Raw genomic sequence first — 18,642 nt, 5'->3', positions numbered from 1 at the left:
GATCTGCTGAAACACACGAGGCCAGACGCAGGCGGGTGTTTCTGGCTCTGCTTGCTGTTTGGACCCATGTGAGATGGTTTATATAGTCCTGATGGAACCTGATCGGATCTCCGTCACTGAGAGCGGCGCGGCGTAAGGCTCGGATCGATCCGATCCGATCCAGGTCCAACAGAAACACGTTTGGGTCGTGGTGACTCTCTCCATCAGCATCTCCATCTGCTGTCGGGAATCAAACGGATCACAGTTCAGAGGTTTTATGAGTAATTCTGTGCCGGTGGCAGAGTTTGGAAATAACATTTTTGGCATTGAGAAACCTTTTTGAAAAATGTCCTTTTAGTGGTTTAGTATTTCTACTAATCTGAGTAAAATTTCCAAATTTTCTACCCACTGAATGAAAAACAAGCATGTTTTATCCAAAAATTCACCAAACACAGACCTGCAGTTTTGCTAAAGATTCATAAGCTTTTTATTTAAAAAACTTATTTCGGAACGGCTTTTCTTTTGCCTGATTTTGTTATTTTTAAGTTACTCAGATAAGTTATTGTCATTTTCGTACTTAAAATATAAAAAATTCAATTTAACCTTATATTTTGGTCTGTCTGATGATGTAATTTTGAAATATTAAATGATTGATAATTGGATCAGTCACTTGAGTATGACAACGACAGCCGGGAAATGTAAACAGTAGGGCTGAAACGATTCCTCGAGTGATTCGAGTACTTCAATTATTAAAATTCCTCGAGGAAAATTGACCTGCCTCGAAGCTTCGTTAATTTATGTTTTATCATTTAGCGCACCGTGTTTCAGCCGGAACATTATTTGCGTTGCGCGGAGCTCTGACTTCCGCCTCTGAGTTGTTGACGGAAGCTACGTGTTAGCGGCATAACGTCCAATCTTCAAGTTCGGCCCGCGGGGATTTTACTGATTGGTGATAATTCCGGGTTTTCATCATTTTTGTGGGACCAATAAACATCCTTAAAATGACCGGCGCGATGCCGGGAGTTCGGCAGCCTTTCTGCTCCGGAGCTGCTGGTTGAACGGCGGGAAGAGGATTTATACAGGTGAGCGGAGAGACTGAACACGGCGGGCGGCTGAGGGTTGATGCTTACAGGGTAAGAGCAGCTTTACGGACGAACCGCACAATAAACTTATATCATCCCGGTCTGAACAAACGGGAGGCGGAACATGGCGGGTAGATGAGTTTTTGAACGGAGGAGCCGTAAATATCCCGTATTGCTCCCCCGGTCTACAAAAAATAACTGGTAGGGAAGCTCAAAGGTGGAAAAAATAGACTGATGTTGATATCCGATAGTAACACTGGTGTTATGGAAGATTTACCAATATTTTATTTCATAATTGTTTTTATCCGATTACTCGATTAATCGTAAGAAAAATCTATAGATTACTCGTTTACTAAAATAATCGTTTACAACAGCCCTAGTAAACAGATAAAGTTCTTAAAAGTTTGGTAGTTGATACATGTTATTACATATTTATGACGGATTATGATTTCTTGCTTCATGTCAATACGTCATAAAAAAGACATTTTAAACAATGTCAATTTAAAAGTGTAATTATTTACCAAATTACAATTTGATAACATTCACAAAGAGTCCTTCATGAGGCTTTACCCAAACATTACAGGATTAAATTACTGATTTATAATTTGAAAAGAAAACCAATGAACCAGCAAAGCAATTAAATTCAGAAATGTTTAAGTTCCTTTTAATAAAAGACATGAAAACAAAAGTTTTTCTTGCAGAACTGGACAATATTTCTACAGTAAAGTTTATTTTCTAGAGAAACTAATCCCAAAATTAACTTTCGTTTGCAGATTAACTTTATGGCTTTATGTTTTTGTGCAAATTTCAATGTTTTACAGTAAATTTATTCGTTAAAAAGCAGAAAGTTTACAACAAAACGAGATCAAACAGAGCTTAGTGCAACAACTAGACACATTTTTGGTTTTCAATAGTGTAAAATACTTTTTCTTTTCCAGACTAAAAAGCAGAAAAGAGGAAAAATGAGCAGAAGAAAATTAGCTTTAGGTTTTCATTTAAAGATAAAATCTTTTTCACAAGGATGAGTTTGTGTTCTTTCATCTCACTCCGTTTTCTGATAGAAACTAAAGTAAGAGAAGAAAGCGGTTGCTGTGAATATAAAATAAACTCTGAACTAAAACAGAGTAGCTGCCTCTGCAGAAGTCAACCTTTTCCCTCCAACACCAAATATTAGCCAAGGTTTTATTTTCCTTTCAAACTGAACTCCGACGCACATCTTTAATCACAGAAAGAGAAAAAGAAAATCCTTCTTTGAACTTTSTCTGCAGAGCGCTGCCTCCTCCATCGCCTTTCAGTCTGCGGGCTTTTATTGACCTTGGAGCGCGCGGGACACTAAGTGTGCAGTGTTTCGTGAAAAGGCTTAGCTTGGAGGATCAGGCTGCAGTCAGAAGGGGCTCGTGTTAAATCGATAAAAACCTTTAGCTTCGGAACAATACCAGCGGAGGCGCTCAGATGAATAACAAATCGCAGTTTCAACCGTCAGAGATGGAGAAGAAAACCAGTGACGTCTCTGGGTACAGCAGGGGGGGTCCAAAGTGAGGCCCGGGGGCCGTTTGTGGCCCCTGGATTAGTTATGTGTGGCCCATAACCGCAATCCAAGAATGGTACAAATTTGCTCTCCCACACTTTTTATTCTTTAAGGATGAGATTTTCCAAGGCAAGTTTACATCTTCTTAAAGATATGTTTAGTTTCTTTTAATCTAGCAAGTTTTCACTCACATCCATCCATTATCTTTGGCTAAATATGGCAAAGTTTGTAGGAGAAAATTCTTATTTTTGTTCCTGAGAATAAAACAAAACGCAAAATAACTAAAAAAAATTAAGTCAAACGTAAAACATTAACTTTTATTTATTGTTGTGCAGGTAAAAAAGTGAATATTATTTTTTTAATATATTTTTTAAATGGTGAAAAGAATTAAAATGTGGGCCCTGAACAGTTGAAGCTTGGGGGTTTTGGCTCTGGGTGCCCACAGTTTGGACAGCGCTGGTCGTAATGATTGGATCCGTCTGGACGGAGACGGTTTTGTTCTGGACGTTCAGGAGCTGCTGCTGCTTCGCTCCCCGGTGGGGAGGAAGCAGGGAGACGTTGAGGTTTTGCTTCGCTTGGCTAAGCTAAAGCTCAACTTTCCTCCTGGTGTGTTCAGGAAGAGCTGCCATCCTGGGCTAATCAGCTTCCTCTGGAGCTTTCCCGTCCGCTGACTTTAAATCACAACTTTATTCTCCTTGGCTGAAGGTAACCAGAACAGAAAAATAACTTTTTTATTTTTCCTTCTAATTCCGGTTTTCAGTAAATGTCACAATCTGATATTTTCGGCTCCCTGCAGCAGCTGCTGTTGAGAACATGAAAGGCGGCCATGTTTGCATGCTTAGCATGAAGGTTTCTCCCAGCAGGCCGTCTGTTTGTTTGCTGTTTGGACCGGACCGTCTGGGAGCCGGTCGGGTTCTGCAAACACCTGCTGCTCCCTCCGGATACGGCAGGTCAGGATGTCCATCAGGAGGGAAACGGGATTCGCACAAAGGAAGATTAAAGTTCGCAGGAATTTCTTTTATGTCATGCAGAGATTTAAAGGACAGCGGCAAAAGCAAAGGAGGTGGATTAGCGGTGGTGGTGTCGTTCAGGACAAATCGCTGTGAAATAACCAAAACTGCCAAAACCAAGACAAAAATGTAATATATATATTTTTTAGATTAAACATACATTTAGCCGACAAAATATTTGTCTTATTTAAAAAAGTAATTAAATTATTTGTTTATTTGCATCTTTTAATGCATTTCTAATATTGTCAAAAAAAAGTTTAAGTATTTAAACCAAAAGTCGTTTTCAGTGTTAGATATGACTAACTGAGTAACCGTCAGGATCATTTTTATTTGGACCCCTATTTCTAATTTTGTATAATATAAAGTTGAGTGGTAAAATGAAAAATCTGCAGAATTTTCCATTTTCATTTGTCTGATTATTTTATTAATTGTCAGAATATTCATTATTATGCCCAGAAATACGCATTACTAATGCACAGTAATGCATGTTAAGGTATATTTGGTGTTTTAATGACTAAAATTATACTTTTTTTAAAGCCTCCCAGCCTTTTTAGCCCAGTCATAGTTGGGTTCACTCCCATTCCAGTCACTGGTTTCCAGTCTTACTGCAGAGCCGTCCAGTAGAGCAGCGTCACTTTCAGCTTGTTGGACCGACAGACTGACTTGACTCGTCTGAGCGGCCCGGTCGCTGCCGGGTCGCGGCCCGGTCGCTGCCGTCTCCAGCAGCAGCAGACGGCTCTTCCCAGCCATAAAGACTCCCACGAAGCCACGGCAGAGACGGCACAGAGCGGCGAACGTGTTTAAAACTGGGTTCTGTGTTTTCATGACGTGAAGCACTTTGAACTGCCTTGTTGCTGAAATGTTGTATAAAATAAACTTGCCTGATTTGTTTAATGATGATCTGCTGAACGTTTCGTGCAGATTTAAAGGTAGGCCCATGTTTTTTCCCCCCCTTTATCTCCTCCTGACTGGGAGTTTTCTGTTTAACCGGCAGCTTTGTGGTGTAATCTCCCGGCCCTCAGCAGGAAACCGGCTTTGAGTGCGTCTCCATCACACGCTGCTCGCTTTCTGCTAACAGGATTTTAGCAGGATGGAGGGCGAGTGAAACAGATCGGGAGATAAACACCGTCACCCTGCTGCCGCAAACGTGACATCTCTCTCTCTCTTCGTACTCTGAGAGTTTTAACGGTGATTTAGCTGAGAAAACCGACCAATCGCAGCGCAGCGCGGGCTACATCACAGGAAGTCCCGCCCACCATTGTTCCCCCACGAGAAAGTGTCGTGTTTAACGGTTACGTAAGGCCGCTCCCACACAGGCAGGGGGGCGTCCTGGTTACCGCGATTACCACACAACAAACCCCACTGAAACTTTGTTTTCATTTCACACTTTGATTATTATAAAGCAAACAGATATTTATCACCAGTGGGTTGAAATTCAGGAGGAAAAAAAAAAAAGGGAGCAGATAGCTGAGCTGCAGATGATTCCTGAGACAGTTCAACAAGACGGAGCAGAAAACTGAAAAGGTTTAAAGTTTATTCCAGACTTCAGGCACCAAAAAAGCAAAAATAAGTTCGCAGAAACAGAGAAAGTCCAACATGAAGGAGGACGTCTAAATATGGCTTCATGAATAAAAATATGCTGATGATGGAGTGTGAGAGGACGAAGCCGTCCATCCAGGCTGGTTTAAAACGCGATGATGTGTGAAACTTTTATTGATAAACAGCATCCAGCAACTAAAGACAATTAAAAGAAGAATGTAAAATCTATAAGGGCCATTATTTACGTACAAAAAAGAGGAGCGTATTCCTGCCAAAAAACTCAGAAATTTTTAGATTAATTTCAGAAATTTTCTTGAGAAAAGCTTGAAAATTTCAGAGTTTCAAAACTTGAAAATGCTTGACTTTTCAAACTCATATTTTCTTGTTTTTTCTAGAAATGTTCTGCATTACAGGGACAGTATTATGTGAAATTCCTTTTTTATATCTTTCCATCATGTTATAGTGTTATTCCCTCACCAAAAACAAACCTGGCATGTCGGTGATTCTTTTCATGCATGTTTGAGAAATCCTCTAATCTCCATGGCAACCATTCAGCTGTGACCTAGCTCCGCCCTCGAGGCACAGCTCCTCCCCCAGTCAGCTCCTTCAGACTAGTCAGCAGCAATTAGCAAACCCCTGCTAAGCTCAAGTTAGGAGCTACTTCTCAGGGTGACTCTGGCATAAATGTTGTTAAAGGGTTAATAGAGGAGCCATGTTGGGATGACTTCCTGAAGGCGGAGCTTCAGAACGAGCAGGAGCTTCTTAAAGAGACAGAGGCCCGATTTCAAGGCATTAAATTACAAAGTCAGATCTGTTTTGTTACTTTTAGCATTTTTAAATCATCTGAAAGTAAAATAGTGAACCGGCTTTTTGTAGGGCTGACCAATAAATCAATAACGATATATATCACGACAGACACACGTTCAGTATCAATAATAATACATCTGATAGAATATTCAATAATTAAAATATAGAATATTCACTGAACTCTGATCCAGAACCGCACAGCATTCTGGGAGATGTAAGCAGAGGAAAAACTTTAGTCACTCAACCTCTCACTGTTAGCTTAGCACAATGGGTGGAATCAACTAACTCACTCACTCTTTGGTTACCTAGCAACGCCCTGTTGCTAGGAAATGGCACGCCACTAGTGCCATTTCCTAGCAACAGGCTGTAATCCAGAAAAACTAATCAATAATTATTGATATTAACCAATATGAAGCGCTTATTTTGTGATGCGTTTTTCAGCCCTACTTTACTGTGCTACAAAACGTCTCTGTGTGACTGTAAAACACGACACCGGCCCTTTAACAGAGAATGAAATGGCTTGCAGTCATCGTGTCGTTGTCAGGAAAAGTTAATTCAGTCATAAATCAAGAGTGTGTAAAAAAAGCAGCTGAGAAGAGACGGTGTGGCCGCTGTAGGATGTCTATTCATTCACACACACTGAATATTTGTGTACAGTGACCTCGTTTAGCCAGAATAACGGGACAGAACCACAACAGCCTCCCTGTTCGCAAATCCTGAATTAGCTTTTCTAAATGCTGCATGAAAGAAAAGAGTCTTTATGCTGCTGGTCTGCCAGATGATTCAGAACTGGATCACACACACACACACACACACACACACACACACACACACACACACACACACACACACACACACACACACTGTGAGCGATAGAGGAAATCTCAGTAATAATTTCAGAGTGGCATGATTGGATACGTTCCCATGGAGAGATAAAGAAACAGCGAAGCGGGCGAGGTGAGAGATGGGAATGGAGGCGCAGAACCTGCGTGGATGAAGGGATCTAACGACTTTGCCTCCATCTCATTTGCAGATCCTCTCCCTCTCGGCCCAGATTACGCCGTTATCCCCCGTGCCAAAAGAAAGGCTTATCGGCCGAGCCGCTGCTCCCGCGCTCTGCTCTGTGTTTCAATAAAAAGGCCCGCTCTCCGATGCCGCGGCGAACTTGCAAGCCGCTTCGTTTTCCCCGTCAACAATCTTCATTTCAGCGCCATTAGCTCAAATCTGATGGAGTTAAAACGCAATCGCCTAAATGGGATCGACAAGCCTTTATGCTGCTTTTTAAAAAATTTTTAATGGCGTATTTAAGGATGAGCAGCTCATTAAAACACCTCCTCCATTCATTTTGCTGCTTGTTTCTATTAGCGCTTCTAGAAACCACAGTAAATGACGCGGTTATGCCTGAGCAGTCAGTATCCGACTGTCACCTCATCAGAAATCAAAAGACACTCAGAACAATCAGAAACTTTGCATCGCGCTGTAATTTCACTCCCGTTGGTGCTTTGGTGTTGAGTATTCTTCTTCTTTTTTAAGATGAGGGGTTGCCATGGCAACAGTGGGTCTGTGTTTTGGTTTATTATCGCACATCAGCAGGAAAGAGACTTTGGGAAATCCACATTTACATCCAAACACGTTGAAGGACGGAAGACGGGAACCAAAGGATGGAGAGCAGAACCATCCGGACCCACTGAGGACGGAGGCTGATCTGATCGATTAATCAGCTGATCTGATCGATTAATCAGCTGATCTGATCGATTAATCAGCTGATCTGATCGATTAATCAAATGATCTGATCGATTAATCACTTCGTCTGATCGATTAATCACCTGATCTGATCGATTAATCACTTCGTCTGATCGATTAATTAGCTAATCTGATTGATTAATCACTTCATCTGATCGATTACTCACCTCATTTGATCGATTAATCAGTTGATCTGATCGATTAATCACTTCATCTGTTCGATTAATCACTTCATCTGATCGATTAATCGGCTGATCTGATCAGCCGATTAATCAGCTGATCAATCGATTAGATCAGCTGATTAATCGATCAGATCAGCCGATTATTCGATCAGATCGGCCGATTATTCGATCAGATCGGCCGATTATTCGATCAGATCAGCCGATTAATCGATCAGATCAGCCGATTATTCGATCAGATCAGCCGATTAATCGATCATATCAGCTGATTAATCGATCAGATCAGCTGATTAATTGATCAGATCAGCTTATTAATCGATCAGATCAGCTTATTAATCGATCAGATCAGCTNACACACACACACACACACACACACACACACACACACACACACACACACACACACACACACACACACACACACAGCTCCTCTCCATTCACGGCTCCTTTAATGGACTTCTGTCAGAGCAGCTAACTGAGTCAGCCAGTCTGATTCACATAGCTCTACAACGCGCCGCGCATCACCTCGCCAGCGGAGCTGCTCAGCCTCAACCATCAGCACATTATTCACAACGTGACTCATTAACTGGTAGATTCCTCCTTCAACCAGCTCATCCCGCTAAGCGTGTCACTTAAGGATTAAAGTGGCAAAGACAGAAAACAAAGACGAAATAAATTCATACCAAGATTTAATTCAGTCCWGATGGGGTGTTTTTACACAAACCAGCTCGTTAACAAAGTTATTATAATTAACTAAAACAAGCAAAAGTACAAAAACTGACAAAAATTTTCATTGATTGTAATTAATGGAAAAAAATATAAACTGAAACTAAATCATGCGTTTATAAAACTAACTAAAACATAATGAAATTATAAATGTAATATCCTTTATTTTTGTGATCATGAATGTATTTTTTAGCTGATGTGAAACTGATTTTTTCCCTCCACACAAGCAGTTTGTCAGCTTTGGGCAAATTAACGCAAAACGGCAACAATAATTCAACACGTTATTTGAAAGGATTATCTTCTGTTTCGCTGCGTTTTTATACAAACCAGCTCCATAACAAAGTTACTATAGTTAACTAAAACAAGCAAAAGTACAAAAACTGACAAAAACATAAACATAATCACATAAACATAATTGACACAAACATAATCACAATGCTTTTTGAATTCTGCACTTAAAAATTAACCAAAGTGTGAAAAAAACTAAAACTACCACTATAACTAATAGAAATTAAACTGAAACTAAACAATATTTAACAAATAAAAACTACAAACACACTCTAAAAACTAAAACTGAATTAGACTAAAAAAACTAAATAAAACCTAAACTATAATGAAAAACCCAGAACTATATTAACACTGTCACCTGCCAGGATTCAAAGAAAGGAAATTATCAGGATTTTTATTTCTGCCCAAAATGCCTCTTCACAAAAAAATGTTTTATTCACACTCCGGTCCCGGCGGCCATTTTTAGGGTCGCCACTGATCTCAAGAGTCATCTGGGGAGAAATTCATTCATCAAGAGTTTTCTACATCACAGGCAGCCATGGAGCGACGGACCGCCGTCGCAAAGGTTTAATCTGATGCTAACAGGCGGGACCGTGTTTTTCAGAGCCGTCTTTAAACGCACCGTGAGCGTATGCATGCTAACGGCAACAGTTTCTGTAACAAATGTGTGCAAATGTTTGTCGCTATGCCGCTAATGGAGAGAAAACACAGTTTTGTAACTGCGTTATCTCCATTAAATAAGAAATCAAAAGTGCCATGTGAAAAAAAAAGTTAGCTTTGAGGACAGACAAACCGAGCACTGTAAAAACACATTTTGCCAACTGTTTTTGTCTAAAACAAAATAAAAGCTGCTCAGCTAAAACCTAAAAAGGCTGATTCCTAGTGAACATCTCTCATTCTGTTTAATTAAAATAACATTTTTTTATTTATTTTAATTCACTTAATTGTGTATTTTTATGTTTTCCAGTTTAATTATTTTTTTATTTTATTTTCCTATTGAGATTTATTTTCATTTCAGTTCAATTTGATTTAATCTTCATGGAGTTTAATATGTGCATTGCAGAAACACAGAATCTTACCACATATTTTTGTCTAGTTTCTTGTGTAAATATGTTTGTACAGTTGAAATAAAAAAAACAAACAAACTTACGTGTAACTTTTCAGCAACAAATATTTAGGTAAATTATTCCTAAATATTAGTGAAACCGTTAATAGTTCCATTGGCAGATAAATTCACTTATAGCAAGATATTTTCCCATATTGTAAGTAAAATAACCTAATAAACGAACAAAGTTTAAACTTATTGGGCTTCATTTGGTCTAAATGTTGCCAGAGATCCAGGAAACTTTTAGCTCTGTGAACTAAAATCTGCAGAGAAATGTTGCTGAATGCTCAGTGAGTGATCAGGAATAGCGATGCCTTCTTTATGCAGCACTCCTGCTCTTCACAGCACGGCTAATGGAGAGCGCCACCTTTCCGACCTCTCCGACCTGCGACGCCCACGCAGGCGCTTCAACCGCTTCAACACCAGCTTCAACACCAGCTTCATCAGCTAACTCTAATCCCAATTATGTGTGAAAATGACACCGAGTCTTTTCTCTTTCCACCAGGGGGAAAGACGGGGCTCAGGTGATGCCATCAATGAAAGCGGCTCATAAAAACATAATGAATAAAGGCTGTTAGATCAAAAAAAAAAGAAAAAAGATCAATTTCATAGATAAATTACTGGAATCAGCTGGAGTAACTGTGTGCGCTCTTTTATATAAAGTCTCTGTTGGCCACAAATAAACAGCCTCWATTGCAACAAAACAAATCTGTGCTAATTAAATGTTAGCTGTTTTCTGCAGCTAACAGAGGATCACAATGCAACCAGAGCGTTGAATTAAACACAAGACGATGATACGCGTTAGATAGATTCATATTAGTACAGAATCTGGACAATATTTCTATAGCAATGTTTCTTTAAAGTGTAACTAAACCATAAATTAACTTCTTTTTGGCTAATAAACTCTCTAAATTAATCCTTAAATGTTTGAACTTCATGTTTTTGTGCTGACATTTTAGCGTAAATTTGTTCAGTTCTGCAGTATTTTTGCCTGAAAGTCGTCTCAGTGCTGCCCTCTTTGGGTTGAACAGAGGCTGTTGCAGTTAAATTTTCCTATTGGTTACGACTGTTCAGCAGAAAAATCGCTGCTTCATATGCTGTCGCCACAAATATTTCCAGTAATATGTCTAGATTTGTCACTGTTTGAAAAAACAATCTAAAAAGTGGGTAAATATAGCAACAAAGTGCCAAATTGGCAACATATTGTTTTTCTTCCTGAACTCTGCTTATTCCCTCTTGTCCTCCCCACATTTGGCCACGCCCCTAACTGTCTCTTGGCTCCGCCCACTTTCTGACTGCCTTTGAAACGCATTAAAAACAGCATTTTTCTTCCTAGTGATGCTAAAATAAATTTGCTAGCTGAATAACTTCCACTTGTTGATCAGCCGTATAAACTTTTGTTTTGAATTATCCTTCCTGTTCTTAGATGTAGAGGTTAGCTTCACCTAAATTCATTTTTCCTGATAAATTCTAAAGCGCTAAATTATTCGGCTGCTCTGTAAACGTTCAAGTTACATAGCATACCTCCCTTCATTAACAGACCTTTCTCTCATGGTTTGAATTTTTAGTTGTTGAGTTTTGCTAACTATGTTGCTAATTTTGGTTGCTAATTTTGAGTACAAAAGAACTAGGTAGTCCTACAGCGATGCATTCTGGGTACAAAGTAAATGTCATCTGCTAAATTGCGTCACGGGTGGAGAACATGAGGAGAGGAAATGGAACTGCTGGGTGAACAGACTTCAACCACTTCAAAATAAGAGCATGATTATAAACGTTTATTCTTAACAGTCGATAACCAAAAGTTCAACACAGAACTTTTGGTTCTGTGTTGAACCAAACACAGAACCAGAACAGAAGTTAGCTAGGGAAAGTTAGCTAGCTTCCCCTAGCTAACTTCCCCTAGTTAGCTGGGGGAAGTTAGCTAGCTTCCCCTAGCTAACTTTAGGGGAAGCTAAAGTTAGCTAGGTGTTTTTAAAGTTACCTAAAACGCAAAATGAAAAATTAGCTCCCCTGTTAGCATAATAGTGGAAGTTGTTAGGTTGTATATATTTATAAAAGAATAAATCCCTTTTCCTGTTTTTGATTAAAAAAAATATTTTTACCGGGTTTGACAGGTAAACAATTTTTTAACAAATTGTTTATTGGTCAGCGCTAGCAACAGTTTAATCCAGAGAAAAGCAGAAAAGCTGCAGCCATGATAACTTTGCATCAAAACAACCTCAGAGATTCAGGAAGAACCAGGATCAACAGCTAGCCAACACCACCATGGATGAAATTAGGATCAAAACACAATTCAAGAGAAACTTCTCCCAGCGCATCCAGTGCAGTTTGATGAGGATCAGTGGATTTCCCAGCATAAAAAAAGGCTAAAGTTGTGAAAAAGTCGATCAAAGATCAGAGCAAGTCAGGAAACGCCATTGATCTGAGCAGAAAGCAGATGTAGAAACAGAAGCTGAAAACCCGCAAGCTCTAAAAAGACAAGAGTGGGTCAATATGAGTCAGGGTTTGATCCTCAGGTTCATCTGCAGCATGATGGAGAGGATCACAGGAAGCATCGATACTTATTTTAACTCAGGTTAATGCATCTACTTCATGAAACCAAGTTAAAACTCTATTAATTGTTTTATTATTTTAGGATTTGCTCCACTCTTCCACCTCATATCTGCAGGAACTTTCCCTCCTGACAACAATAAACTCTCCCCAAGCATGTTTGCGCATTTGCTCAGTGCTCTAGGCTCCTCTGCAGCTGTGTGTGTGTGTTCATGTGTGTGTGCTATGATATAAATCTGCGTACCGGCAGGACAGTCTCCCTCTGACATAATAAGGACTTCAGACTGCAGCTTGCAGGCGTCTCTGCGGAGGAAACACTCGTTCTGGTAGTTCTTGTTGTTGGAGCCGCACACCGGGGCGTAGTCGTTGTTGCACTGCAGAGGAAGAGAAAACCAGGACGAAAAAACATTCAGAAACTGATACCTGAATTCATTAGAGTCTAAGGATGAAATGAAGCTGACCAACAAGCTTACATTTAGTACATTCAGTATTTTCAAACAGAAACGTTCACTTCCCAAGCTGCGAATGAACCAAAACAGAGGCCAGCATGGAGGAATCATCTTCAGATTAGTTCATGGAGTCTGAACGTTCATTGCTACTGTCACTCTACTACATGTTAACGGGAGAATCTGTTACCTGAACTATAAAACCCAGAGGCTGGGGAGGAGACGACAGGGCACCCGAACGAACCAGTCAGATGTGATGAGCAGCAGCTGTGGCAGAATGCAAGCTTGGAAACTAATAGTTCACCTGACAGTCCGGTGGACTCGGTTTGATTCGAGACCAAAACTTCATCATCTGTTCCATCTCCAGCTGCTGTGGTTCTTTCTCTCGGCTCCGAGTCAAACCAACCAAAACCTCTGACAAAACGGTTCCCCTCCTGGCCTGTGGGGGCGCCGCAACAAGAACCACTGAAGAAAATAACACTAAAACCTCCTGAAGAAGTTGGGCGCAACTTCTGTCCTCACAAAATGGAAACAAAAATTAAGTGGCATCAGATTTTAGTGGTATGAGGATTTGTCTTGTTTTTGGATAAAGACCAGGAGTAATTTCTCCCTCTAGCGCTAAGCTAACATATCTCTTTTAGAAGAATTTACCCAGAATGCCCTGCGTTGTAGACCACTTCCTGCTTTTGGTCAGTGTCTGGTCCACTTGGCGTTCACATATGCATTCAAACCAAAGCAGAGTTCACTTCAACCAAACCCAGAGCAAAGTCTGGAGGACCAGAGTTTGATTTTTTGGGTCCATTAGCATTCACGCGCCCAAAATGACCTGGACAAACGGACTGGAGTTGGATTAAAGCGGAATAAACAGGGCTGGCGTTAAGGCACTCAAAGAGGAAACTTACTAAAAGGGAGGTGAACAAAAACTCAACGAAACTACAAATCACAGAAGATAAATCATAGATCTAAGGCTACATTTACACAGCAGCTAAATGTGACTCAACTCCAACTTCTTCACCACAAAATAATCCGATTTGAGCCACTTCCATATGTGAAACAAAATAGTATCCAGTTGCTTTGAAAGTGTCTGCAGTTTGACGTCATAATTCTGCACCAGAAGAAGTCAGACGCTGCAAATCTAAACAACGGCTCAGAATGATAATTATGACATTATGAAAGCAGGCTGTCAGTGAACGCCTCACATCACAATCCCACCGATCTTCGTTCCGACTCCACATCCAAACAGACGAATCTACAGAAACTGAAGACCAAAACTCTCTAGTTATTAACTTCCTTCATCTTGTTATGATTTGGTGACGACACCATAGGCTCTGGATAAGTCCGAAATCGATCCACAAGCGCCGGCGCCGGCCGTATTACTTCCATAAAGATCGCGCTGCGGTTGTGGATTTCATCCAAAAAACGTGATCATCGAGAGCTGCTGTCTGAACGCAGCGAAAGATCGCAAAAAAAGAGAACACAAAATAATAGAATAGAAAATATCTCAGATTAGGTTCAAAATTATGAGTTTTTTGCCAGAAATTAACTCCTTTTTCATTTATCTACAATGACGTTAATATGTCGCTGTAAAAATCCAGATTTTGCCTTTTTGTTCTCACTTCCTCAGTTCTTTATCATAAAGACTAAATTTCAAGAAGATTTCTTTCCTTTCTGTGTCTGTCTGGTACTTTTGTGAAAATGGTTAAGAACTGGACTGAAACTGTGAAAAAGGAGCCAAATTTGAAAGAAAAGCTGAAGATCTGAATCCAGGCCCGATAAAGGATGAATTTATGGCTGATTGGAGGGAAAACGTGAAGAAGGACGAACGAACAGGCTCGAAGCTCTCAAAGTGATGACTTCCTGCAGCCATTTTCTACAGTTTAGCCTGTTTTCTGTGTACATTCAGCTGGGAGGAAGCTAATTCATTATCAGCCCTAAAATGCTGAGTCCAGAACCAGAACCAGGATGCATGCTGCGCAGCTTTTTAATCATTTTTTAGCTTTTAAACAGAATAAAAAACAGCAACTTGTTCCGTTTTTCGTCGTTCTCCGTACTTTGGATCTGCGAACGGCCGCGGAGCTGTGCAGAGAAACAGTTTTCACCTCCTGCTGATCTGCTCGTGTTGCTCCACTGGAGCAGTGGGAGGTTAAGTGACTTGCTCAAGGGCACTCAGGAAAATAGCTGTTAAGGTACAGAGGAACATTACTCATTCATATCCCCACACGGTTTGCTGGCTGCAGAACACGCCTGGCTCTTTCAGATGACTGATGGCGCTGCAGGACTCAGTCTCTGTGTCCCTTTTTTTGGGGGCAGCAGAGATATTCATTTGATTTCATATTGATTTTTTTTTTTTCCCCCACTGCTGCTACACCGCTGGAATAACAAACGTGATTATTCAGTGGAAAAATATTACCCACAGTTCCCTGGGAAGAGGCCCCCAGCTGTCAGAGGAGCTGCTGCACGATACCTGGTTACTTTATTAAACGGCGACAAACGTTTGGTGAAAAAGTATGAAACTTCACACGCATGGAGAAGGAACGACGAACAGATTCAGGATCTGAAATAATTCACATGTGAAATAATAGTTGATTTTTTTAAGAGAAAACCTTTTCAAGAAATATTTCTCACAACTACAACCGTACAGTAATCACTACCAGCTTCTTTCACAGCAGATCTGATCTTAAATCGTTATTTTTCCTCGCTTTATTTTTCTACATTTTTTTTAAATGACAGAATATATTTTTCAAAAAGTAGCTTTATTATGTAAAACAATACAGACATAATATTAGCAGAATAAAGGTGGAATTTTACAAAAAATTATGTTTTTAAGCCAGGTTAACACTGAGCTAGCATCGTGTTAGCAGTTAGTACAAACCTTCACTAATCTGTTAATGACAGAGCTAATTTTTTAGCTTATCATTTTTGCTAACTTAAAACATTTAGCACACTTAGCTTCCCCTAAATTAATTTTAACAGATAACTTGAAAAGCACTAATTTACATATCTGTTTCGTAAACTTTCAGTTCAATAAAATTTGACATCTGTGTTGAACTTCTGGTTATTGACCGTTTTCTCCCTCATCTTTTTCAGTATTAGCTTCAGCATTCTTGCTAACCTTGAAAACATCCAGGACACTTAGCTTCGCCTAAATTAATTTTTCCAAATAGATTCAAAAGCACCAGTTTACAAAAGCACTTTAAACTTTTACTTTAATAAAGTTTGACATTAGTGCTGAAGTTTTAATCAATGACTCAAGAATTGTATAAGAAGTTGGCTATTTATATTCATGCTCTTATTCTGAAATGGGTGAAAACGACGCTGCAGTTCTGTTTCCTGYCCTGATGTTCTTTATTTTTTCACAATAACTTTATTTGAAACAGTATAGAACAAGGTATCAACATAAGCTCAATACCTAGGAACTTCATGGGACATGTAAAAAAAATACATTTAAATTGAAATCTTTCAAGAGCAGTTAGGACTTTAGCGTTAGTGTTCGCTAAATACCATATTGGTGTAGCATTTTAGCGTTAGCAAAACAAAATGATTAGTGGTTTAGAGTCAGCAMAGCATCTTTTTAGCTCGTCGTGCCAAATCCTGCTTCAAACACAGCAAAKATTTGATAATCAGGAGGAAAATATTGTCTCAGGATCTTAGGACAGAAGAAACAATGAAATGTGTTTCACATTTTAATCGGGCTGAGATGGAAGGAGACAAAGACAGTGAAGGGAGGAGAACAAGAAGCCACTCTGGCTCCCGATCAAAGGATTCAGGGAGAAAAAGCAGAAAATAGTCTGCAGAAATGATTGGGAGTAAAGAAGACGAGTGACACTGGGCTAACGGGAAGAAACAGACCTACATGGAGGGAGAGAAAAGTGCAACATAGAGACGTGAGACAGAGTCCTGGCTCAACAAAAACCTGGCACACTATGAAAAAGAGCTGCAGCGCCTGAAGAAAAGGAGGGGAAAAAATACCATCATAAAAGACGCTAAAAGAAAGAGAAGGACAGAAAATCCTCTTAAAGGAGAAACAGGAAATATGGCAACCCCACAAAGGTGGTTGGGGAAACTTCCTGGAGGGCTCAGGGTTTTTATTTTTTTATTTGGATGCCATCTCCTCTCATCCCGCTCCCCCTCCTCTCTCTCTCTCTCTCTGGCTGTCCTTAACCTGGGGACTCGCTTTTCTGCCAGGCGTGATGCAACACAAAGCAAAAGCTGCCCAGCAGAACCCTGTGGGTGTCTTTTAAGAGTGCCTTCATTTCTGTGAAAACTCTCCGGAGCCCTCACTTGATCTCCCTCAAAAATCTGGCTCCCACCCCGGGGGAAAGCGGTGGAGGGGGCGGCACATCTTCAACCTCCGGCTTTCTTCCAGGAGAAGCAGGAAGGAAGACCTATACGCATATATGACCAGGTAGGACAGCGCCTGTTAGCCGCTATGGCTAGTGATCTACACCTGCAGGCGCCACTACTACTCACTGAATCATGTTCATGTAAAACCAGCTGGTGCAATGAAAGACCAGCATGTAGTGCCATTATTTCCAGTCTTATTTCTGTAAAATATGGCTTACAATAAAGCTGAGAAAATTTCCAATCTCTTAAAACGTAAAATATGTATTGTATCTACATATAAACCCATAAACAGCTTGGTTTCTGTCAGTATTCAAGAGAACACCTGACGTATCTCTCCTTCATACTTGATAATTCGTTTAATTTTACATAATTGCCTCTGTAGGCGCCATGGAAAGTTCAAATTTAACAACCATAGTTTATGAAATATTAAATATTCCCACTTTCTACGAACAAACGAAGCATTTAATTCAGTTTTTGACTATTATTAAACGTATAAAAATGAGAAGGGCTGCAGTCCGCAACAGCAAAAGGAAAATAACGCTAAAAAAAACACTGACGTCCAAGTTTTTTTCCCGCTCTTTGCGTCTTCTCCACGCAGACTCGTTGCTATGGCAACCACTGACCGAAGCTCCTCTAGCGATAGGACTAGCTAGTCTAGCTCATCAGGAGCATCAACGCCGAAAAACGCACATTAAACATTAAATATTTCCCACACAAACAACAAAACATTCAGTCGGTTACAGTTTTCATGTTTTCAGGCTTGATGCTGTAGCTCATTTATTAAACACCTGCTCAGAGTTTGTAGGTCGCCTTTTTTTTTGTGTTAACCGAAATATACCGAATTAGGCAGCAGACTTAATGTTATCAAAGTCAGACTAGGAAAGCTAACTTACACTTCTTAGACATATTAACCTTTTTAAAAAATAAAAATGTAAACATTTCACTGACCTGTGAAATGTGTTACCCTTGGACCTTCGTCCTTTTTACAGCTTCTTCGCGTAACTGTCATTTCCCGAACAGCCTATATTCTGCATAGCAACAGCATGTGTGACGCACAATAGTCACGTGACATCCAAAACAGTCCGGTTGCCAGATTGGGTAGGTTTCCGCCCATTTGGGCTTCTTTTGACACGTTGCCTGTTCAGAAGCTAAAATTTGAGCTCTGTTGCAAAAGATTTGGTTTTTATGATTGAACTGAAATTATTTTTTGTAAAGTGCCTTGAGGAGACATTTGTTGTGAATTGGTGTCATCTACAATAACTCTCTGGAGAATTTGCTGTAATGAGCTACAAAAACATTTAATTTCCCTTTGGGAT

At 40.0% G+C, this 18,642-nt stretch overlaps 1 protein-coding gene across 2 annotated transcripts in view; it reads right to left on the bottom strand.

The window, feature by feature from the left end:
* The window catches only part of tmeff2a (transmembrane protein with EGF-like and two follistatin-like domains 2a), an 80,961-nt gene extending 62,582 nt beyond the window's left edge, over positions 1–18,379 (bottom strand). For both annotated transcript variants that reach the window (XM_008404284.2, XM_017302359.1), the window contains exons 1-2: positions 18,275–18,379; positions 12,781–12,910 (exon numbers count right to left, since the gene is read on the bottom strand). In XM_008404284.2, coding sequence (XP_008402506.1) covers positions 12,781–12,805 — 25 coding nt within the window. In that variant the 5' untranslated portion in view covers positions 12,806–12,910; positions 18,275–18,379. The remainder of the gene's footprint in view (positions 1–12,780; positions 12,911–18,274) is intronic.
* Positions 18,380–18,642: the final 263 nt, after the last annotated feature.

This window comes from Poecilia reticulata, linkage group LG2 (genome assembly GCF_000633615.1).
Source record: "Poecilia reticulata strain Guanapo linkage group LG2, Guppy_female_1.0+MT, whole genome shotgun sequence".
NCBI classification, from domain to species: domain Eukaryota; kingdom Metazoa; phylum Chordata; class Actinopteri; order Cyprinodontiformes; family Poeciliidae; genus Poecilia; species Poecilia reticulata.
The sequence above is the reverse complement of the archived record's forward strand: the minus strand, read 5'-3'. Positions and strand labels throughout refer to the sequence as shown.